The sequence below is a fragment of the Psittacula echo genome (assembly GCF_963264785.1).
Source record: "Psittacula echo genome assembly, chromosome: 2".
Taxonomy (NCBI): Eukaryota; Metazoa; Chordata; class Aves; order Psittaciformes; family Psittacidae; genus Psittacula; species Psittacula echo.
Genome location: NC_137737.1, coordinates 55,560,212 through 55,585,730, shown reverse-complemented (window position 1 = coordinate 55,585,730; position 25,519 = coordinate 55,560,212). Strand labels below are relative to the sequence as shown.

Genomic DNA, 25,519 nt, shown 5'->3' with positions numbered 1-25,519 from the left:
TTGCCTGCTGATGCTGATCATTCCTTTACTGTAGAACTCATCCAGTTCTATCAAAGTTCATTCTCTGTTGGGATGATGGTCGGAGGGAAGTCAGGGCCAGTCGCTGGTGCCCTGCAGACTTCTAGTTGATGGGCTATAGCAGGCAACAGCGTACAATTGAGTTCATTGTCTGTTTTCCCCTAAAATCAAATCCCCTTGAGGTACGCATCGGACTTCCCCATCTTCCCGCATTACCCACCAAGTATATCCAGGTCCCTGAGCAAAAGCAATCCCACGAGTGGGTTTGCCTTTACCTGAAGCAGGAATAACCCAGACTGTCTTCCCCAGCAAATTCTTCATGTGCACCACAGGAACTTTGTCCCCCTCTACAATATGTAAAAGTTCTGACTGGGCTGGGCCAGCCCTGTTGGCAGATCCTCTGGTGTTGACCAACCAGGTGGCCTTTGGTAAGTGTGTATCCCAGTGCTTGAAAGTTCCCCCACCCATTGCTCTCAGTGTAGTTATTAACAGCCCATTGTACCGTTTCATTTTCCCGGAGGCTGGTGCATGGTAGGAGATGTGATATACCCACTCAATGCCATGCTCTTTGGCCCAAGTGTCTATAAGGTTATTCCGGAAATGAGTCCCACTACTAGATCTCTAACTTCCCCTTCTTTTTAAAGTCTGAATTCATTGCTTTTTAAATATCCCATGACATTGAGGGTAAGACACACAAGTGGTCCAACCAGGACTTCCTAAAGCTGAAAAAGACCACCCCTTTATCCGGAAGAAAGGAGAGGCCAAGGGACACATCTCTAATTCCGTAGAAAGCCTTGTAAACATGCATGCTTAAAATAGCTTCAGTGCAAAAGATTCAAAACTTCATGGCAGTTACTGTGTAGTTTAACAGGCTGAACCTGTGCTGCCTGTATGACCATGCTGTGAGTAAAGCAAGAAATACTGAGGTATATAAGAGTATATATCTGTACACCCATTCTGATTCTTTGGACTAGACACATGTCAAGGCTTATGAAATAAATCTTTCTGCTTGCCCGAAAGAATACAGAAGCCCCTTGCGTATCTCCCCACATCTGTATTTTTATTTGGGAAACAACTGCAGCTGGAGTTGTATTTTTATTTGGGAAACAACTGCAGCTGGAGTTGACATCAAATTAGATCTGAAAAGAGCAATCAAAGCCTGGAAAGTTTCTCCCTGAATTTATATGGCTTTAGATGAGAATCCAAATGACCAGAACACTGTATTCGGTCAGTAGATGAGATATTCAACCCTGTGCCACTTGGGGACACGTAACGTAACGTAACGTAACGTAACGTAACGTAACGTAACGTAACGTAACGTAACGTAACGTAACGTAACGTAACGTAACGTAACGTAACGTAACGTAACGTAACGTAACGTAACGTAACGTAACGTAACGTAACGTAACGTAACGTAACGTAACGTAACGTAACGTAACGTAACGTAACGTAACGTAACGTAACGTAACGTAACGTAACGTAACGTAACGTAACGTAACGTAACGTAACGTAACGTAACGTAACGTAACGTAACGTAACGTAACGTAACGTAACGTAACGTAACGTAACGTAACGTAACGTAACGTAACGTAACGTAACGTAACGTAACGTAACGTAACGTAACGTAACGTAACGTAACGTAACGTAACGTAACGTAACGTAACGTAACGTAACGTAACGTAACGTAACGTAACGTAACGTAACGTAACGTAACGTAACGTAACGTAACGTAACGTAACGTAACGTAACGTAACGTAACGTAACGTAACGTAACGTAACGTAACGTAACGTAACGTAACGTAACGTAACGTAACGTAACGTAACGTAACGTAACGTAACGTAACGTAACGTAACGTAACGTAACGTAACGTAACGTAACGTAACGTAACGTAACGTAACGTAACGTAACGTAACGTAACGTAACGTAACGTAACGTAACGTAACGTAACGTAACGTAACGTAACGTAACGTAACGTAACGTAACGTAACGTAACGTAACGTAACGTAACGTAACGTAACGTAACGTAACGTAACGTAACGTAACGTAACGTAACGTAACGTAACGTAACGTAACGTAACGTAACGTAACGTAACGTAACGTAACGTAACGTAACGTAACGTAACGTAACGTAACGTAACGTAACGTAACGTAACGTAACGTAACGTAACGTAACGTAACGTAACGTAACGTAACGTAACGTAACGTAACGTAACGTAACGTAACGTAACGTAACGTAACGTAACGTAACGTAACGTAACGTAACGTAACGTAACGTAACGTAACGTAACGTAACGTAACGTAACGTAACGTAACGTAACGTAACGTAACGTAACGTAACGTAACGTAACGTAACGTAACGTAACGTAACGTAACGTAACGTAACGTAACGTAACGTAACGTAACGTAACGTAACGTAACGTAACGTAACGTAACGTAACGTAACGTAACGTAACGTAACGTAACGTAACGTAACGTAACGTAACGTAACGTAACGTAACGTAACGTAACGTAACGTAACGTAACGTAACGTAACGTAACGTAACGTAACGTAACGTAACGTAACGTAACGTAACGTAACGTAACGTAACGTAACGTAACGTAACGTAACGTAACGTAACGTAACGTAACGTAACGTAACGTAACGTAACGTAACGTAACGTAACGTAACGTAACGTAACGTAACGTAACGTAACGTAACGTAACGTAACGTAACGTAACGTAACGTAACGTAACGTAACGTAACGTAACGTAACGTAACGTAACGTAACGTAACGTAACGTAACGTAACGTAACGTAACGTAACGTAACGTAACGTAACGTAACGTAACGTAACGTAACGTAACGTAACGTAACGTAACGTAACGTAACGTAACGTAACGTAACGTAACGTAACGTAACGTAACGTAACGTAACGTAACGTAACGTAACGTAACGTAACGTAACGTAACGTAACGTAACGTAACGTAACGTAACGTAACGTAACGTAACGTAACGTAACGTAACGTAACGTAACGTAACGTAACGTAACGTAACGTAACGTAACGTAACGTAACGTAACGTAACGTAACGTAACGTAACGTAACGTAACGTAACGTAACGTAACGTAACGTAACGTAACGTAACGTAACGTAACGTAACGTAACGTAACGTAACGTAACGTAACGTAACGTAACGTAACGTAACGTAACGTAACGTAACGTAACGTAACGTAACGTAACGTAACGTAACGTAACGTAACGTAACGTAACGTAACGTAACGTAACGTAACGTAACGTAACGTAACGTAACGTAACGTAACGTAACGTAACGTAACGTAACGTAACGTAACGTAACGTAACGTAACGTAACGTAACGTAACGTAACGTAACGTAACGTAACGTAACGTAACGTAACGTAACGTAACGTAACGTAACGTAACGTAACGTAACGTAACGTAACGTAACGTAACGTAACGTAACGTAACGTAACGTAACGTAACGTAACGTAACGTAACGTAACGTAACGTAACGTAACGTAACGTAACGTAACGTAACGTAACGTAACGTAACGTAACGTAACGTAACGTAACGTAACGTAACGTAACGTAACGTAACGTAACGTAACGTAACGTAACGTAACGTAACGTAACGTAACGTAACGTAACGTAACGTAACGTAACGTAACGTAACGTAACGTAACGTAACGTAACGTAACGTAACGTAACGTAACGTAACGTAACGTAACGTAACGTAACGTAACGTAACGTAACGTAACGTAACGTAACGTAACGTAACGTAACGTAACGTAACGTAACGTAACGTAACGTAACGTAACGTAACGTAACGTAACGTAACGTAACGTAACGTAACGTAACGTAACGTAACGTAACGTAACGTAACGTAACGTAACGTAACGTAACGTAACGTAACGTAACGTAACGTAACGTAACGTAACGTAACGTAACGTAACGTAACGTAACGTAACGTAACGTAACGTAACGTAACGTAACGTAACGTAACGTAACGTAACGTAACGTAACGTAACGTAACGTAACGTAACGTAACGTAACGTAACGTAACGTAACGTAACGTAACGTAACGTAACGTAACGTAACGTAACGTAACGTAACGTAACGTAACGTAACGTAACGTAACGTAACGTAACGTAACGTAACGTAACGTAACGTAACGTAACGTAACGTAACGTAACGTAACGTAACGTAACGTAACGTAACGTAACGTAACGTAACGTAACGTAACGTAACGTAACGTAACGTAACGTAACGTAACGTAACGTAACGTAACGTAACGTAACGTAACGTAACGTAACGTAACGTAACGTAACGTAACGTAACGTAACGTAACGTAACGTAACGTAACGTAACGTAACGTAACGTAACGTAACGTAACGTAACGTAACGTAACGTAACGTAACGTAACGTAACGTAACGTAACGTAACGTAACGTAACGTAACGTAACGTAACGTAACGTAACGTAACGTAACGTAACGTAACGTAACGTAACGTAACGTAACGTAACGTAACGTAACGTAACGTAACGTAACGTAACGTAACGTAACGTAACGTAACGTAACGTAACGTAACGTAACGTAACGTAACGTAACGTAACGTAACGTAACGTAACGTAACGTAACGTAACGTAACGTAACGTAACGTAACGTAACGTAACGTAACGTAACGTAACGTAACGTAACGTAACGTAACGTAACGTAACGTAACAGTTACAAAGTTGTTAAAAAAATTGTATAAAAAAAAGTTGTATAAAGTTGCAGCCAGCAACTCATTCCCTGCTCAAAGCAAGTCTCACCTTTCCTTCTTAAAAATAAATCAAGTACTGCCTTGACAATACTGCCAATGTAAAAGTGAAATGCTCAGCTTCAACCACTACTCCTCCAAGATCTCTTCTTCTTTCTCGCATCATCAGGTCAGGAAGCCATTCCAGGAGATCAATTTGCTGAGCTTTCCCTTTCCAGCAAAATTCAAGAAAAGGAGCAGAAAACCCCTACAGTTGCTACAACTGCTACTAGCTAACAAAATGGCTTGTAGACCTCTTTGGAATTGTTTCTGTGGACTGTTCATTCTGTAAATAGATTTCCCAAAATGCACGAAACTCTGTCTGAATCCCAAACCCAGCAGTGCTGCTGTCCGTCAGGCATGTGTCTCCTGCAAAGTCCTCCACTGCGGATGCCAAGACACCAGGCAGACCCTGCTGCTGCGCCCACCTCTGTGATGGCTTACAAGCACAGTAGAACAGCATGGACATTTGCCTGCAAGCAAGGTATGATTTTGAAAAAGTCATGTGGCAAGTTTGATGGCCAGCAGTAGGAGATGCTGAAGGTAGGCTGGGGCTCTCATGCTTACCACCTGCTCATGTGAGAACACCATCAATCTAATTACACACATGCTAAAAATGAAGGAGTTCAGTACTTTCATGTAGTCCGTATTTGGGACTTCTTTTTTAGCAGTGTAGATAAGATCAATATCATTATGCACCTCCAGAACTGTAAGCAATTTCCACTTTCTTTATAAAGTCTCCCTCAGCACCACATAGCACCTGATACACAACTACTCCAGTGGAAGAGGGAGAAGGTCAAGTACTCCAGGTCACCCCTTAGAAAAGCAACATACGCTCTGTTTGAAACAGAAGTTTCCTTGGGACAAAAGATACAAGGAATGAAGGTACGCTGCCCAGAAATACGAGGCAGACTTGGGAAGAGGCTCCACCTAGAACATGACCCACCAGACCACCCTGACAATTTTCATGCTACTAAAAGGCAAACAAAAATATATTGAAATACAATGTAATATTCAACCAGACCATCTTGGCAATGTCTCTCACTCTCTTGTCATACTTGGTAGCCCCAACAACAATTAGCAAACTGCAGAAAACTGATTCACAAGAATCCAGTTCTTACCCATCTTTCCATCTGCTTCAGGCCTCCATTCCACTGGTCCCAGACACTTGTACCTTATCCTCCACTCTCAAGCATCCACCCTGTAATAACAAACATACACAAAGGTTACAGATTAATTTTGACATGGAGACAGACTGAACAGGACTGGTTTTCACAAAGTATTTCCCCATCATCGCCTGGGCTGGAGGAAAGAAGAGAACTTTTTAGTTAGGAACTGATGCCAAGAGGCTGCCCTTCTCTACAGACCCCAAAGATAACACACTATGAACCCAATACCTTTATGCTTTTCAAATCTTGGGAATAAAAAAATTACACTTGTGCCATAGGTCTCCTTTTATTAACAGCAGACCACCTTCAATACCTATACTTTTAATGTATTTTTACAGTATTTAATGCACTTTAATGTACTAACCTTATGTATTAACCTTAAAGCAATGGCATCTCTTTAATGCATTATATTTTGTGGCCTCCCTATGGGGTAACATAACTTCGCGAATAGACTGACAGGAGAACAGGGAAAGTCAGCCCTAGAGGCAGCCTGTATCAAAGCAGAAACCTAAATTTAGGCCTTCCAAATTCCAGCCAAGGCTCCTCAAGGCTGGACCAGCTTTCCTGTGACCACATGGGGAAAAAAAACCCTAGTCTAGGCAGCTCTGAGCAGCAATGTATGTCCCATACATCCCTCATGGCAGCCATGTCCCTATCAGCCCTTCCAGTCTCTGCCTGTTGCCAAGTGCTACTCATGGCTATTTATTAACCTGCCCAAAACCAACAAAAAAAGTGAGTTCAGTTACCTGGCATCCTGCATTTAGCAGCATGTGTCCAGCAAGGGTTTGTTTTGATTTGTATACTCTCACCAAGAAACTTAAGAGTGTCAACCTGAGCCTGCTGGAGTCAGTCCTGCTCACTTGTGAAAACCCTCATTTTAGACTCAAAGGCATAACCTGCCTACAGGTAGGCACCTCTTAAACAGCAGTGTGACAGAAGCAACCAGCAAAAACAATCCACTTCAGATGACTAATAAGCACGCAGATTTCTTGGTCATAAACCCATGCGATGGCACACATAAATGGAGACATCTGAAGTACTTCATCAGACTTGCACAGAGAGACGAAGAAAGACATTCCTGTCCTGCAGTCACTGCGAGCAACATTGCCCCAAAGTCAATGAGAGCTGTGCATGCCACGACACTTACATGAATTCTGGGGTGTTACCATGCATTTGGCAGAAACAGTAGGAAAAGGCACTTGGGAAACCTCGCAGCTCAGTCCAAAAAAACACAATTACAAATCTGAATTGAAACAGGAATACTCTCAAGCATGGATTAAAATGATTTTCTGCAGCTCCAATGCCTTGGTGCTGGCAAGCAGGAGGATATTTATACAACCTATTTTGAGAGAGACGAGCAGGAAGGGAAAGCGATAAGAAAGCAGGAGAGGCGGAGACATACATGTGCCCTAAAGTGCGTCGTTCCTTTTGCTTCTGCAGCTTCCTCTCAGGATAGCACCATTAAGCCTAAGAGCCCATGGCTGCCAGGGACTCTGCTCCGTCCAGTTTTTCAAGACAAAGGAGGAAGCAAAGAAGTAACCAATGGGCTTAGAAAGGTTAAAAATCCTATCTGGAGAAGGAACCAGTCCGTCTCGGCAATACTGAATCGAGAGAGAGCAGAAAATCACCAAGAAAGCAGGGTAAAATTCCACAGATTGTAACAAGACCAGGAAGCTGTGCAAATCTCCACTCCTTTTGCTTTCCAAATTAATTTAACTCTTCCAGCAATTAAGCTGCATGCAGAGTTAGCTCCAAGGGCCACATGCAGATAACCTGGATTAACCTGAAATTCCTGGGATAGCCCAGGTTAACTCGCCTGTCACTGTAATAGCCTTTTCCAATGGCTTTGTGGAGACCTTCCAGACCTTTGCAATCCATATCTAGCTCCAAAAGCATGCACCTACAGGAACAAAGCAAACAAGCCTTGGAAAAAACAGGTGACCTTTCTACCAGCAGAGCCCAACCCCATGCTCTTTGCCATCACTTCTGCCACAGCCAGCCCATGAGATCCCATTGCCCAGCTCTCCCTGGACAAGCCAGCCCCCACACACAGTGCAGGAAATCTCCCCAGATACACGGGAGGAAGAGGGGTTTCTGTTTTAGCAGATCTCTTCAATCCTGAGACTGAGCCAGCCTTCAAATTGGACTGCAAACACCGGCAATTTCCGTGGCTTCCCAAAAATACATACCAGCAGCTTCCTGTTACAGAAGGACAAATTCCTGTTTCTAGTACAAATTCTGTCCTTTATATTACCTCCCTTAAAAATATGGGGGGGGAGGGAAAATAATAAGAAAAAAAGAAAACCCTTTTTCTACTCTGATGCACTTCAAAGCAGCATCCCTCTTCTCCTCCCACTAAACTCCCTGATCAGAGACCTCAACTGCTGACAGTTTACAACACAAACCAATGAGCATCTGACACAAAGGGCTGCCGCTTTGCACTCCACTGCTCCTACATCTAGCAAACCCAGCCTCTACTGTCAATCTACTCTCAATCTCCACTGTCCATCTACAGACTACTGCCCTGGTAACCCTGCTGTGTACAAACACCTCTTACTAAGCATTGAAAGGAAGAGCTCAGCAACGTGTCATCTCCTAGGGATGCTGGGACAATGCAGTACTTATATCTGAGGTTTGTGTTGTGAATGCAAGAGGCTTGGGCTCCTTCTATCTGCTCGGGAAAATGCTGGAAGTTACTTAACCTGCAGTACAGAAGCTCCCTCTCATCTAAAATGAAAGCAGCTTTGATCTGATCATGCTGAACTCAATTTTGCAATAGAAAAGGCTCAACTTCATTATGGCTACATGGCTGCAGAGTACAAGTATCTGTTTTAAAAATAATGCCAGCTTTTCCCTTTTCTCCCCATACTCCTGGCTAGGAAGGGATTAAGTAAGACTAAATTCAAGGAGGACAACAGCAACATTCTTCCCAGCTAGACAGGACTCCAGCCTCTGCACATCTAAGTTGAAGAAAGCAAAGCTGGGGAGAAGAGGATGGAGAAGAACAATCTTTCTCTGGGTGTCAGGAAAGACAAGAAAGTGGCTGGATGAGACTTACTGAGAGGAAGGATGTAGGACAGGGGGTAGAAAACTGTCAGGAGTGCAGTGCAGCATCAAGAGCTAGAATCATAGAATAGTTAGGGTTGGAAAGGACCTTGAGATCATCTAGTTCCAACCCCCCTGCCATGGGCAGGGACACCCCACACTAAACCATGCCACCCAAGGCCTCATCCAACCTGGCCTTGAACACTGCCAAGGATGGAGCATTCACAACCTCCCTGGGCAACCCATTCCAGTGCCTCACCACCCTCTCAGTAAAGAATCATCAGCAGTCTACTCCTGGTCTGGAATAGGATTTACAGAATCACCTATTTCAACACAGGCTTTTCTTACTCTACAGAGGCTCAGCATCCAACATAAAACATGGCCTCCAAGTCAGGACATCTTGTCACTACTGCAAGCACAAGCAAGTGGCACCTCCCCCTGTGGTTTATCATCCCAAGCCTTCCAGGGAAACCAGCACCTACTTACTCCTGCCTGAACACCACTTAACACTTTGAAGGTGTAGGGACACACCACTGTAAAAAAATAATAACAAGCCACAGTTGCCCCTGAAATATGGCTCAGCTGGAAATACTCAAACTAGCATTGCTAAAATTGGGACTTTCCTTGTTTTTTCAAGCAGCAGGGAACAACATGTTGGGCTCAAAGAGTTTAACAAGCAAGAGTCAAGCGGAAAAAATCTCTCCTTTTTAAGAGTTGACCACATTAACTTTCAGCAAGTTTCCGGGAGTCCTGCCAGGGCACTGGAGTTTTGTGTACTACGGAACTGTTAAAAATATTATTGTCAATGTTATTTTCAAAAAGCTTCAGAGGCCAGGGCTGGGGTACTGTTAAAAACAACAGCAAACCAAATGAGATTGTATTCGCACCGTTAAAACAAACGCGTGCATGCCGATAGCTCAAACAGCCTGCAGGCTTAGCAAAGATGAATTCAAACGCCAAGAGAAAGCTGTTGAAATATTACAGGTTTCCTCAGATCATCTCAACCTCATCTTTACAGTTTCCCCTAGACAGTACAGAATATTTGACTTTGTGCACATAGAACTTCTCTGGAAATGGGATCCATATTTCAGAGCTATACAAAAGAATAGGTAAATTTTGGTGACGCTTCAGACACGCAAAACCCTACTCTCATGGCATTCTCCACTCAGATTATCCAAAGGATGCATCGCACGGGGGCAGTCAAAAAGTTGCCATTTAAGACTGTGCATCTATATAGATGTGGCACTCAGCGATGTGGTTTAGTGGTGGACTTGGCAGTGTTCCACCTATGGTTAAACTGGATGATTGTAAAGGTCTTTTCCAACCTAAATGATTCTGGGACTGTTTATGAGCATGCAATTGGAATGGACTTTTTGCAAACACACAGGCCAGTGCTGCAGGCATAAATGGCAAATGGGCTCAAGGAGCAAACTTCATAAGCCAAGGTAAGGAAGGAAAAAAACCCCAACTCTTTTCAGCATGGAATCATAGAATAGTTAGGGTTGGAAAGGACCTTAAGATCATCTAGTTCCAGCCCCTCTGCCATGGGCAGGGACACAACACACTAAACCATGTCACCTAAGGCCTCATCCAACCTGGCCTTGAACACCGCCAAGGATGGAGCACTCACAGCTGCCCTGGGCAACCCATTCCAGTGCCTCACCACCCTAACAATAAAGGATTTCTTCCTTATATCCAGTCTAAACTTCCCCTGTTTAAGTTTGAACCCGTTACCCCTTGTCCTATCACTACAGTCCCTAATGAATAGTCCATCCCCAGCATTTCTATAGCCCCCCTTCAGATACTGGAAGGCTGCTATGAGGTCTCCATGCAGCCTTCTCTTCTCCAGGCTGAATGAGAGAATGCTGGAGAGGAACTTTTTGACAAGAGCAAGTAGTGACAGGGTCAAAGGGGAATGGCTTTAAACTGACAGAGGGGAGATTTAGATTAGATATAAGGAAGTTCTTTCCTGTGAGGATGGCAAGGCACTGGCACAGGTTGCCCAAAGAAGCCGCAGCTGCCCCATCCCTGGCAGTGTTCAAAGCCAGGTTGGATGCAGCTTTGAACAACCTGGTGTAGTAGAAGGTGTCCCTGCCCATGGCAGGGGGTTGGAACTAGATGGGCTTTAATGTCCCTTCCAACCCAAACCATCCTATGATTAGGCTGCTAAGCAAGAAGTGACATACATACCTCAGCACAGCTCACGTAAGGAGCTCACATAAGCTCACAGCTCATGTAAGGAGCAAGCCAGTGCTCTGGCATCTACAGGTCACGAAACCCAACAAGCAATTTATGTAACTACTCATCAGTTGACATTTCTTCTCCCCGCACCCTTTGGGTGGGCACAACACCACAGAACTGCTTAAGAATCTTTTTTACAATATATGCTGCTGGGAGACCTGTGCTTAAAAGCCATCGTGCATGATGGAGGATACCTTTAGTCAGTGACCCAGCCAATGCAGCTATATTCAACAGCTGCTTCTAAAGAAAAACCTCCTGATGTTCCAGCACAACCTGGACATAGAATAAGAGCTTTAAAACCTGCGTGACTCCTGCTGTTAACTTCCATAACAGCCCATTAAAACAGCCATTGAGATCTTAAAACCTCACCCCTCTGAACTCTGCTTCTCACAAATGACATTCTAAATGAAATGTTGCAGACAGCATGATCCAGGAAGTTATTTTTTTCAGTTAGTTTCTGTTCATGCTTTACAATGAGAATCCTGAAACCAAATTCAGTGAAAAAAGCAGGAATTTTTACTGGCATATAAAATAGCTTTGATTTGGCATATGGATCTCAAACCTTTGGAAACCCCTAAAGCAAGGAAGCAAATCAGAAAAGTTAGAAAAGACTCTATCAGCAAATTCAGACAATGGAGCCCTATCAAGTGAGAGTTAATGTTTATATATATATAGATATATTTATATCCTGCTCTGTACTATAATCTTCTGGTTTTCCTACATAACAGAAGTGAAGCAAAGAAAATTTCCAGAGAACAGACACAGTCACCACCTGTTTGGTTTTTCACTTGCATCAAGGTCTGTACAGCAGAGAATTGTCTCTACTGACCTCGCGCTCATTCCAGAGGAACTGTCTCCTCCAACACTCTGATTACACCCCAAAGGCCACCTTAATCCTACCATACGCTGTGCCTAAATGCCAGGTTTTAAATCAGACACTGAAGGGACAAAGCCTAAAGGATCCTCATCTGCTGCAATTCAGTATGTTCATCTCCCCAGAAGCCAGCTGAGCCAGGATTATTTAAACATACAGCCCTGCCTGCTGGGGATGAAGGTCTGCATCATTTCCCCTTTTACAGGGCAGAATCTTGTCTTCAGATGGTCATCTGTGTACTTATAAAGCAGAGAGAAACCCTGATGCAAGTTACAGAACCCTCTGATTTCAATAAGGATACCCCCCCCAAGTGAACACAGCAAAGGGGAAGGCCTATCTCAGCATGCTCTAACAAGGAGGTTAACACTAACCAAGCTTTGGAGCAGGAATGACGGAGGTCCACCCCATTCCTTAGGTGAGCAGCAAGGCCTTATGGCAGAATGAGGGCTTTGAAGCCACTGTTCCATCTTCCACACTCATTCCACCTTCTGACCCACTTTCTCTTACTTGCAATATCCTGCTGACAGCACACAAGGTACAGCCTTTATCTCCTGCAAGTTGTTCTACCAGCCTTCATATACCACCAGTTACCCTCAGCTGCTGCAATCAATAATCCCTCTCACAGCCATCCCACCACACAGCTTCCTCTTTAACAAGCCACAGCCTCACACCTGCAGCCTCTCTGGATGCGATTGATCACAATTCAAACTTCCTGATCGACTGTGAAGCCAAGGGCTGAGAACTAATTGACCACTTTCTGCTCTCTCAGCAGCTACCTGGTTATTTTGCTCATAAAAAAAGCATAAGCAAGCATGAGCTCCACAGCACATGGGGAGATCAGGCCCCCAAGAGCCACTGCAGAATTTGTTAGGTTGTTTTCTTGCTCATGGCATTTCTATGCAATTCTAGATGGAGATTAGACCTGGGGGAAGAAGCAGAGCTCAGCAAGTGCTTGGAGGCAAGCAAAGATTGGAAGATATGCTGGGGCTTTGGGCAGAAGGACCATGCTTCTATAAAGTCCCAGGACACTGCTGTTTCCAGAAGTTGCTGGCTTATGCATGCTGTCAGTGGGGTGGTGATGGGGTTATGAAACAGAAACACATTGGTTAGCTTTCACAGAAGTTTTGTTCTCCTTGACCTCTTGACTTGTAGTATCACATGAACTCAAGTGCACTTGCCTTCATGTGTGACTACACATGACAAAAAATGAGCCATCAACAGTGCAGGAACCAGACTGAGCAGCACACAGCCATATGCTGATGTGACCTTACAAGTCTGCCCAGGACCTCCTAGGCTTACCCAGGCTCTCCTGCCAGCCCTTCACCATCCAATTTTCACACAGCTGTGCCTCTGCAGAGCTGTGCCTCTAGCACACACACAAGGCAGCTTCTTCTGGAGAAGCAACCTCTAGTTGCCCAAACTCCAATGCCTACAGACATCACGAAATTGCGACCTGCTCCCCCAGTGCAAGGCAGCAGGGCATGGCTGCTGCACTGACGCTCCTTCACTCTCCAAGCCCAGTGGAGTAAAGAAAAGATGAGGAAACTGAGGAAAAGGCAGATCTTGCCTCTACATCAGCTTAGGGCATTGCAGAGTGTAAGGCTGAGGGCATGCCAGCTCACCAAGGCCAAGAGTAGTCTGCAAGGGAGGCAGTGACAAGTAATTTCCTCTCCTGCAGCATCCAGCCTGCTGCCATGCAATGGAAAGTCACAGGCAGCAGAAAGCTGTGGGCCTTTTCAGCCATCTCAAAGGAAGTATGACCTGAACACTTGGAGAAGAGAAGCCCATCACCCTCCGGAGACCATGGACCAACCCTGAAATGTCAAGGCAGCCACATAACACCTCTGAACTGGAAGACTAGCTGCTCAGCTGCTCCAAAATCAGGACACTTATTATTTCACAGTGGGGAAACAGTCAGCTACTTTTAGAAAAAAAGCTCTGGAGAAATACAATTCAACTCAATATTGATTCCCAGAGCTCTGTTACAGACAGACAGAATTAATTCCCAAGATGGAAAGAAACATATGCCTGCATATCAAAACAAAATACAGAAGCCTTTCCAGTTCCTCAGCTGCATTTCAATGGAAACCAGAAGGCTGTCACAATGGAAAGATTTCAGTTTTCTAATTAATCCTCCCTGCTGAGCATTTAATGCCACTAATTGACGAGGAGAGGCTGTGTCCAGACACCATTTGCAATTGCTTTTTACATCTCTAGACCAAGTTGTCTCTAAATTAAATAATAATAAGGCAGATTTGCTCCCTGCATACCCTTCTCCCGCTCCCTCCTCCCTGGAAGATGTCTGGTTGAAGGAAGGGAGGCGAAGCCCATGTCAGAGCTCATTTACAGGTGTTGGAAGGTTTCCTGGAAAACGTCATCTGCAGTACTGTCACTTCCACAGAACATGCCAAGAGAAAGACCACTGGTGCCAGGGACACCATCTGTACCATGAAACACCCAGTCCCTAACCTACATGGATCTAGGGGATAGCTTCTCCCAGTTCAACAGAGCAATCACTCAGCAATGCCCTGTAACACCTCCAGAAAACTACACAAAACACACCATAATGCCAGGAAACAGGTCATCACACCCCACACACAGTGCCATCACCACCAAAAACATCTCACTGATGGCAGAGCAGGTTTGGTTGCTCACCTGCACCACAGAACAGTCCTGGTTTCTAACCCTAAATATTCATCTCATACTCATATTGACTAGGAGACATCTCTGGAGCCAGCAGAGACCCTAAATGCAAAAGCCAATGCAGTCTCAACATGAGAAGGCAGTTCAGCACATGCCTGGGTTTGAAACTTCTGCTTCCACCCCCTACCTGTGTTGGAGGACATGCCCTAGCCTTTCCCTGAATTAGTTAAGTGCAGAATCTGTCCCTTTATACTCAACACTCAGTAATTTCAAACTGGGAGAGGTTGAGTGCTCCAAGCTGCAAATGAGACTGGGGAGTGCGAAAGGGAAAAAAAATACATGTGCATGAGGCTGTGCTATGGTTACTGAGGAATAATAAATGAAGCACTGTTGATGGTCCCCAAGCTCTGGCCTGAAACTCTAGCACTGATCTGTTTGTCATAGCAATAGCATTTCCACCTGCACCTTTCTGACATCTCCTCTGGGAGTCTTCACACACACACCACTGTCATAGATCATGGAGCCCAGACCAGCTGTGCAGATGTCTAGCTGGCTGACCTCTCCTTACCAAAAGGCTTCTGATTTTTTCTCCCCCCCATTAATACTAGTTTTCAAACCACCTACTCCATCATAAAGTAAAATTAGCTTATTCCTAGAGCATTAAAAAAAAAAAAAAAAAAAAAAAAGAAGACAAGCTCAAGCTGATGCCTGCACAAACTGAGTCCCAGCAAGTCAATTGAAGGCTCCAAGCATGCAAAGAATGTTGAGTCAAGAGCTTTTGGCCCCTTTTCTACAAGATCCTGTTGCTGCAAGCAACTTGTGCACGTGCAAGTCAAGTCACACACATGCACAGTCCCTCACCTGCACAGGCTGGCTGCTACACTTCCATAGTACCCAGAGTAAACTACTCCTGTCTGCTCAACAGCCTATTAACAAATATACACTAGGGAGAAAAACTGCACGCCAGCAAGGAGGTGGACAAAATGATCTAATAGGACCTTTTCCATCTCTTAACTTTTATGCTTAGTCACAGGATAAATATCTCCCACATTGTAGAGAAACATGCTGGCTTTGCTTGCCTGCTTATGTTGGGAGAGCATTGCCCTCTGAAGACATCCAGTTTGACGGCTGCTATAGGACTTACACATGGAGAGTTAAGCAAAGGATAACTTGCATTTTTCTGGCTTTTGGCTTCACTGAGCCCAGGGGCACCCAAGTGAGTCCTGTAATTCTCGTCCCAGCAACCACAAGCAGTACAGGAACCTCATTTCTGTATTATCAGAGCACTTGTGCTTCTCTAAGCACTCAAGCCTGATCCTGTCCAACATGGAGAGGCACTCAAGTTACTTTTGCAGAAAGCAGGTTGGCAAGAAAACCAACAGCAAGCATCCCCTCCGTCAACCAGCCAGGCCAAGCTTCCCGTGACAGACTGTCAGAAAACAGCTCAAAAAACACAATCCCTACCACCCCAAAAAGGGAAACGCAAGGAACCGAAGAGTCTGGGGAGAACAGAACGCAGTACAGTCTAGATAGGACTTCTTACATTAGAATTTGCACTGGCACTGATTCATGCCACTAGCAGCAGCAAGGCCCTCTTGGTTTTAAAAGGCAAAGAAAGGTCCAGCAGCAACATTACTCAAGCATCTCCAAAGCATGTCCAAACAAAGCATGCACCAATATGCAAGCCTTCTGCAAGAGACCATCTTCGCATGGAATCCAAAGAGCAACTGAGAGCTGCAGGATCACAGATCTGCAAGTCTCATCACGTAACAAAGAACACCTTCAATCATATGAACTATAAAATAATCCACACACCGTAAGACAAGCCAAAAGCCACACAATCTAGATCTCTTACAACAAGAGAGACACCAAGAGATGGGGAAGTAATGCTGAAAGGGGAGTCAGGAAGTTTTGCTTCATTTCAGTTCAGCTGCTGGACCACGGGATGACCCTGAGCATTGCCAGTTCTCACAGGAATCAGTGTTTTTCATGAGTACCTAATTCCTAGAGTCACATGATTACATCAGAATCCACACTTCCTTCTTCTTTTGTTAAAAAGAAGTACTTGTAGACGTCAATAAAAACTGAGGAAATTAATGTTTCATGAAGTTTGAAATGCACAAAGAGAAATAGAAAAAATATTTAAAACAAATCACTATTTCAAACTTAATTCTTTTTTTTTTTTTTCTTGAGGAAACAATGTGATCCAGGATTTTTTTTCCCCTCAACACTACACACTGGAAAGCTTAGACTGGGCAAGGAATGACTTAATTGGAGGGCATCTCCATATCACCATCTGCAAGTTACAAATGAGAAAGTACAGCTTTCATAGCAACACCTGCCTCGAAAGTAGGTAGCCCCTTTGAGGAACCTTACTGCTGGCCTCCCTAACCAAAAGAGCATTATGAATTGTGGGATGATAATAACGCACAGCAGTTACAAAAATTAAAATGAATAATAATACAGCAGGACAGCATCCCAAACTTTCCTTCTACTTCTCATACCCAGCATCAAGCAGGGTGAAGCCCTGGAAGTCAGCTACACCAGCTCATCTGCTGGCATCCTCTGCTCACAGAACTACTGGGTTTATAGCCACTGGTAGGTCTCACTCAGCAGAAATACTACCTTACTTATGTACTTGTGTACTTACCAACTTACTACATACTACCTTACGGTAGTAACTAGTCTGTATTATTTACAGGCCTCAACCTTCTGAAGAAGCCTTGGTTGGCTCTCTCAGAGCTCATCCTGTGCTGTTGCTGAGCCCTGGGGCAGTGCTTCAGCCTACTGTGCCAGCCACCACAGCACTGCAGGCACATGGGCTGCAGCTAGCCACCACTGAAGGGTAATAAACTTCGGCTCGCACTCAAATATCCATGAGCACCATGAAGACAAGACTGGAGGTCACATTTATTTCCTTTTCTTGCATTGAAGAAAGCTAGTAAGATCTACAAGACTTTGATCTAGGGTGTGCTATGCTAGGCATGATATCCATGGAAAAGGGTGGTAAGCAGATCTCTAGTTCCAAACCCTGGCCACATACAGGGACACCTTCCACTAGACCAGGTTGCTCAAAGCCCTGTCCAACCTGGTCTTGAACACTGCCAGGCATGGGGCAGCCACAGCTTCCCTAGTGGTCATTAAACTGGCTATTCAGCCATTAAACCCAGGGTCTTTACCCACTCTGCCCAAAGCTAAGATGCAGGGAAGTTCAGAGGAGAAGGAAGAGAACAGGAAAGACCTGGGAAATCATGGCACACACAGCAGCTTCAGGTGCAGGATGCATGCACAGGCAGCAACCCCAGAGCCAAGCCCAGGGGGTAGCATCCATCACCACAACTTGAACTCAGCAGTGCCATTCCTCAAGCAGGAAGGATTTGCTTTCATCAGCCATGCAGGCAGAGGCCATGTCAAGTCAGCTGTTCCTGCTTTGCAGGACATGCACAGGGCAATTAAAAGGAAGCCTCGCTGTTCTGGCTGGCAAATGTTCCTGGCTTTCTGTATTACCTCATCTTTGAGGTTACGAGGAAGTGAGCACAAACCTGTTCAGTCACATTGTTCCCACTCACCCCCGGCCAACAGCCGGGCCATTACGCTTCTGTGTTCCTGCTGTTCCCAGGATAGATCTGCTGCCCCTCTGCAGCCCCTGGGCAGCTCTAACCCATTCCCACAGCACACCAGGACATGCTTCTGCCTGCCCCAGCTGCAGAACTTAACCATGGCCAAGCACTGGCAGAGAACATGCACAGCACAAGAGGTCAGTCTGCATCTATTAAATTCCAGAACGCAGCTCACACTGCTGCATGCAGTGTTTAACTAGCCTAACCCTCGCTTCTACCACCACCTGCAAAGCACAGGCACACTAAATCCACCACTCCACATATCTGCCTATTCAAACAATTACCTTCTGCCTGCCAAGGATTTCCCCTCCCTTCTCCCTGCCTGACCTCAGGTGCTTCTAAAAGATGACAAGCCTTGGGAAAGATAGTGCTGAGGCTGCTGTGACCAGGCTGCAGGGGTGGCAAAACACCTGGCGACCTCCTGCTGTCTGAAGTTATCGCACAGCTATCACTGCTCTGATTCTCCTCAGGGATGCGAGTGCTGCTCCCTTTAGACTGCACAGACAAAGCCACAAAGTGAATCCAAAGTCTACAAACAAATACGTTTTTTTTTTTTTAATTGCAAGAATATCAGATTGACCGAACTCTAAACCACCTCTTGCTAATACTCCGCCTTGCAGCATCACTACAGAACCAGAGTCCTCCATTTGAGCAAACAATATCCACAAGAAAAAAAATTGATGCAGTTATGATTTCATTGTCAGAATTCTCTGCACCTCCTTCTCCTTCCCCAGAAGGATTTTTTTAAAAGCAAAATACTACTCATGATGGTTTATATTTAAGAGGAAAAACACAGTACAGTTCCACAATGCTATTAGCACCTTTCCCCTTTTAACAGCAAAAGAGACATGCTACGAAAGCTAAACAGATGTGGAAGTTACAGGGTTTGGGATTTTTTCCCCCCCTTTTTCAAATGAATTAAGTTAAGTGAGCTTAAAAAAAAACCAGATCACACATACAAAGAAATGAGTTTGGAAATCCCCCTCCCTCCACCCCCACTGCTATTTGCTAAGGAAACCAGATGCACAAACCCAGCCAAAAAATGATCTCAGCCATTCTTAAGAGAGCCTACAGTGCATTTTCATGAGTCATGGAAAGCAACAACTCGTTGCTTTGGTAATGCTAGGTAAGCAACTGGTCACCCATCCACAACCAGGCTTTCAGCAGTAAGTCAGAGAGCAGACCATTTCTTGACAGATTGTGTCGGCCCCAAAATAGAGCCTTGTGGCAAGTCTACCTCAAAGGAGGTTTTAGAGGACATGTCACAAAGCATGACCTATAACAGCATTTAGCAAAGCATTCAGCAGACAGGATGCTCCATCATCCTGATCCCTGCATGCCAGAGGTTCCACCTCCTAGTCCATGCTCTCAGAGCAGGCAGACATCCCTGCTATGGGCAGCAAATAGAGAGGGAAGCAACAGAGGGAGGCAGGGATTAGCAAGAAGTCAAGTCCCTTACCTACACTCTACCCAAGAGCCACAGCAGAGAGGAAACCTGCTGCCCACCAGCCCAAAAAGTTAACACTGGGGCAAGCAAGCTTCTAGCAGGAATCACAGGATGCTTCACCCACCCAACCCCTTCAAACCATTCCAGCACATACACTCAGAACTTGATGCATATATGCACACAGGCACATGAAAGATACACTGAAGCTTTCATCAGTCCCCAACCAAATTGCTTGCTCTTATTTCCCAAGGACTGCAAGTTAATAACCAGAAGGATGCCAACCAGCAGCTAAGCAGAACACTGCTCTGTATACCACCACCTCAAGACTTGCACAAGAAGCATACACGGAATTTACCAAAGCACTGCAGAGAAGCAGGCTTTTGAAACATGTATTATACATATATATTCCATTTCCCTACCATCCTCTTTGGGTGAGGGTGACTTTTGCAGGGGCACCACTCAAAGCCCTCAGTGACACTCCATGAAGATGCTGGCATTCCATAATGCAGCCTAAAATCCTTCAACCATACATGTCCAAGGCACCCATCTGAAATCCAGCCCAAGAGAGGTCATGGAGGTGAGAGGTTCCTTTTGCAGCAAGGAGAGATCCTTTCCAACACATCCTATGCTCTTCTACAAACACCTCCCACCTTCATCACCTCTTGGTGACTCCTACAGCAAACATACAGCCACTGCTGCCTGAGAAGCTCCACACAGGTAAGACACCAAACTGCACCTTGCTGGCAATGCACGCTATAAAAGGCAAATTAGCTTCCCATGTAATGATGAACCAGGTACTGAAGCCTTGCTCTATCTCATCCAAATCCCCAGCAGCTGTGGGACTCTGTGGTGGTCCAGGATGAAAGCACAGTGTGCCACATCACCTCCTTTGGACAGCCCAGCTGGCTTTCTGAGAGGGAAGTTCTCCAGCACAGGATTTCCTGGACATAAGACTAAGACTGGAACTAGCTCATCCCCAGCGTTCCCTCCAGAGATGAAGACAGTTGCAATCTTCAGTACCTTTTGTGTGTGGTTCAGAAGCTGATTGTTTGTCCTCACCTCCTATAACACAAGCTGCGAATAGAAAACACACACCCTCACCCCTTACAGCCCCATTCTGAAGCCAACCAGGCATGCACCAGATGTTAGTCACACCAGTAATGCTGCAGGTGAAGCTGCTGAAATAGTGTGACAACTAAATGTCCCTCTTTTGCTTGAGTCATCAGCCAGGAAACAGTGACACACATCATGCACATCTTTAGCACTGCAGCATCTTGGAGAGAGCATTGTGGAGAGCCTCAGTGAGCACCCCCACTCCAAACAAAAATAAGCAAGAGTAGGCATGATTCCTCAAAATCCTTTGTGCTCAAGAGACCATTTCCAGCAATGAAGTGATGCCAGACCCATCTTCAGACAAAGACCATCATCAAGGTATGCAGGAAAAACCATAGGTGCCCTTTCATCAGGGCCACCCATGACTCAAGTCAGCATCCAGGAACACTTCCTATTCCCCGGGTGATACAGCCAAAAGTAAGCATATCACAAGGGGACTAAGCACATCCTTGCAGCCACCAAAGCCAACATGACCATTCCTAGCAGAAAAAAAGATGGGGAGCAGGAGAGAGCACCAGGCTGTGTGGACCCTCATCCAGGCAGCCCTGAGGGTCCCCTCCCAGCCTCAACATGCAGAAGGCTGTGAAAAGAGGCAACAGCAGGGCTTCCTCTGGCTTCACAGCAGCAACTCCTGGGGGTCAGCAGGACCCCAAATGCAGTTTTCCAATGCAGACCCAAGAAATGAGCACGACAGGACCTGCCTCATCATGATTCTTCCGAGGCACTGTAATTGGCCCCCTGCAGCCACAACTCAGAAGCAATTCACAGGAAGAGCAGTAAAACACCTTTCCTTAACTATTTCCCTCTGGCAAAGCACGGCACAGCTTGGGAGCAGCTTGCATTCACCCTGCCACTGGGCTTGTCCCAGGCAACAACAGCCTTTAGAGCCAGACCTTGAACCTTTCAATAAAACCAGTGATGCAATAAACTACACACAGCTCAATGCAGTCTCTGGTCATCTCTTTATTTGCCACCAGCACCATCCAAAGAGAAATAACTGAAATATCTTGCATATTTCTCTAATGACTCTTGCTACTCTGCTAGCATCCACACCGAGGGACTAAGATGAAGGAGCAGCAAATGCATTCCACCAGTTTATTAACTGGGTGCTCAGGTTTCCCAAAAGCCACTCTCCAAGCATGAAGCCAGCAGAAGGACTGCAGCAGAGGGATCACTGCTGTAGTTTTGGGCTGAAAGGCAAATAGGCTGTAGTGTGAGCACCTGTCATCAGCAAGGAAAGCTCTCCTGGTATCCTTACTGAAGGATGCATTACCATTTCAGCAACCCAAGCCCTGCTCCACAGCTCCACCCTACATCAATGCACTGGCCAACCTCAACAGAAGTAAGTCCAAATCTCTGATTTCCAAATAGTGGTTATTCATCACTCCTGGGCTGCTCAGCCCACACACCTCCCTTCAACCACCCACTTCCACAGCAACCCAGTTATTTCTGCTGCAGATACCAAGCTGAGTTATCAACCCATCACTTCCAGATAACACTATCAGACACCCTTTTGTGATTACAAGGCACTGATCCAGCATGAAAAAAAGGGACAGTTCCCCCAAGAGCACTCCTCAGGTAGTGGCAGAGAGGAAAAGGTGAGAGGCTGAAAGGAAGGGTGTATTTAAAACAGGGTTTCTGTGCAGGCTCACACACCTTTCCTTCAGTTCACCTTCACCACCAGCTATTACAGGCCTCACCTTACACTTTCTCCCCAAGCCATTTTCCACAACCAAGTCTTCCTTATCACAGCACTGAGGCTGCCCAGAACAGGGGATGCCCCAACCCTTTTACTCAGATCAGAGGCAAGATTACCCCATTACCGAGAGCTGGCAAGAGCCAGACATGCCCATCACCCTGTGTGCACCACCCTTCTGCAGGACCCTCATGCCCTGGGATGCCACCTTGCAGAGCAAAAGGTGCAAACAGCCCACTATGAAGAGAAAGTAGCTGCATGATTCTTTTAGGTTCTTATCATGGAGGGCACTGCACTATTTCCAGTTTACAACTAGATTATAAGGATCTCTCTGCTGCTCAACCACAAAAACCCCAAGAGGTTGTAGCACAAAAGCACTAAGCAATCAAAGTAATCCACCATCCTCATCATGAAGGCCTTCCATGTACATATATGGAATAGTTCAGTTGAAAGGGATCTACAACCATTGTATAGTCCAACTGCCTGACAACTTCAGGACTGAAGGACAAGGACAAACTCAACCAGGACAGACCTCAACAGGTACCCCAAAGAAGCAGCCCCTTCCTCTGAACCAGAGCTCGTACCACAACACAGGGCTCACTTCTGCACACGATGTTTGGACTAACAATTATGCGCAAAATTTTCAGCACTCCCTTGGGAATTTGTGGCCACTTGGAAGCCAGAAACACTTTCATGTGGGCCAGACAAACACCATCACTCCAGGACAGCCCTAACAGCGCAAGAAAACTCAAAGCATTGCAGAGGCCACCAACACTCTTCAGCAGTGTTGAATTTAAGACATTCCTGCTTCCTTCGTAAAGACTTCTTATCTCACCAGTTATGCTCCCAAAGCAATTGTACAGTCTTTTTTCCTCCAAACCACCTACCTATCAATCAGGTATTTAGCACACAAACTCCTGGCCATAGCAGGCTTGCAGAGCACCTCTAACCCACCCACCCAGAGCTATTTTTTTCAAGCAATCTGGTGTTTAATCACAACCGGAACACTCAACCCACCCTCCCAGCCCTCCGAGGACCTGGCCCGCACACATGCTGTTTACACTGCGGCCCACACGGTAGCTTGGCCAGCTCCTTCCAGCATCTAGCCTTCACTGCTGGGCACGGCACGCAGCACACATTGCCAACCGGACTTTGTCCTGTGCAGTTCCATGGTGCTGAGCCAAACGCTGGCTCAGCTCCACCCTGACTTTCATTGCTGTTGTGACTCGTCCTCCCTGGGCTGCCTCGGATCATCTTGCAAGTGGAGAGTGTAAAATTAGGGGATCTTTCAGAGAAGTGACAAGGAGTTCTGCATAAAATGGTGGCCAACTTGGGTTTAACACAGGAGAAATGAACAGGCTCCAGCTCAGGACTTCAGAGTCCCTCGGTCCCCACTAACATCTGTATTAGATCTTCCAGGATAGGAAAAAGTGTTGGGAGAACACCTTTGGGAGCTGAATCCCCCTCTTTTAGGGGGTACAGATACACCTTTCACCCTTGACTTCTAAAACCCCCAGAAAGCCACGGTCAACCCCCCTGGGTAGCCCTCACACACGTTCCAAGTGCTCTGGGAACAGAAGCTGGCACCCAAGAGCAGACACAGTGATGACACGCAACAACACATCCCCACTCCAAGTCACACAGGGAAGTAGTGTGAAGAGCTGTGAGCAGCCACCATAGGACTCAGCCATGAACTCGCACCCCATCTCGCTGAACCCTTTCATAACAGCCACCGCAGCACCAGGTGAGCTAGCTTTAGGCCAGACTCTTCCACAGGTCCCCACCAGAGGCCATGCTAATGCTGCATCTTCCATCATCCCTGGCTCAGCATGGCTGCAAGCCCCACAGCTCCAGGGAAAGCTCCTGGAGCAACAGCCCCAGTGCTGAAACAAAGCAGGGAGCCACACAGTCCTAGCCTGCAGCCCCAAAACTCTTTGCTAACCCCACTGCAGCATTCTTCCCTTCCTCTCCATTCCTGTGCAATTGGTTTTCTGCAGGGAATAGCTCTCCAGTGGCTTTGAAGAGGAAGGCATCAACTTAAAGATCTTTGCTTTCAATTTATTGTGTCATTAAAGATGAACTGAGACAGATCAATTTGACTTGGATTCCAGTGGTATTTTAGTGACTAATGAGAAGATTACTTGGCCAGACCAGATGAGAACTGCAGGGACAGACAGAAAACAAACAAAAATGCCCACGTACCCACGCTCACGAGTGCCCACCCACACCTGCACAGACAGAAACCATTCATCTCATCCGTCTGATGCTCACCATAGCATCCACCACATCACACAAAGGCTGCACAGGGTATGGGCAAGCTCATGGAGACAGCATGTTTCAGGCACAACTGAGACAACGGTCACCACCTCTGCATCTCACATAGCACTCTGCAAAGGCAGAAAAGGTGCCAGGAAGAAACATGGTCCTGACTTAGCATGCACAGGGAACTGCTCCCCACAGGGACCCACCAAAAACACACGGTCACCCATTTCTCCTTGTGGAGCTTAAATAGGAAAATAAATATAGTCTGAAGATTGAGGGTGAGCCCTCCAGGTTCAGGATCAGTGAGGCCATTTATAGCCTTTCTAAAAAGAGTCTGAAGAAATAAAAAAAAATAAAAATAAAAAAAACAGTAAGTTGAATTCCATATTCTGCTTCTTATGGCTCTGTATCGCATTTTCCATCTCCCTGGTGCACAGCTGACATTCTGCACATTGCACTTGCCTGCACGATGTGCAAAGAAGGGAGTGGAAGTGACTGAGCCTGGCTGTCTCTTGCTACTGCCAAGCATCAGCTCCATCGCCCGCAGCTCCCTGCCATGGGAGCCGGGCTGCAAAGGGCTTGGCCACCTCCCAGGAA

At 45.5% G+C, this 25,519-nt stretch overlaps 1 protein-coding gene across 1 annotated transcript in view; it reads right to left on the bottom strand.

Moving 5' to 3' along the window:
- The window catches only part of LOC308216932 (mitogen-activated protein kinase kinase kinase 3-like), a gene marked incomplete at its 5' end in the record, with an annotated part of 78,374 nt that extends 55,019 nt beyond the window's left edge, over positions 1 to 23,355 (bottom strand). The window contains one exon of the mRNA XM_080609634.1: positions 23,262 to 23,355. Coding sequence (XP_080465760.1) covers positions 23,262 to 23,355 — 94 coding nt within the window. The remainder of the gene's footprint in view (positions 1 to 23,261) is intronic.
- Between the last annotated feature and the right edge of the window lie 2,164 nt (positions 23,356 to 25,519).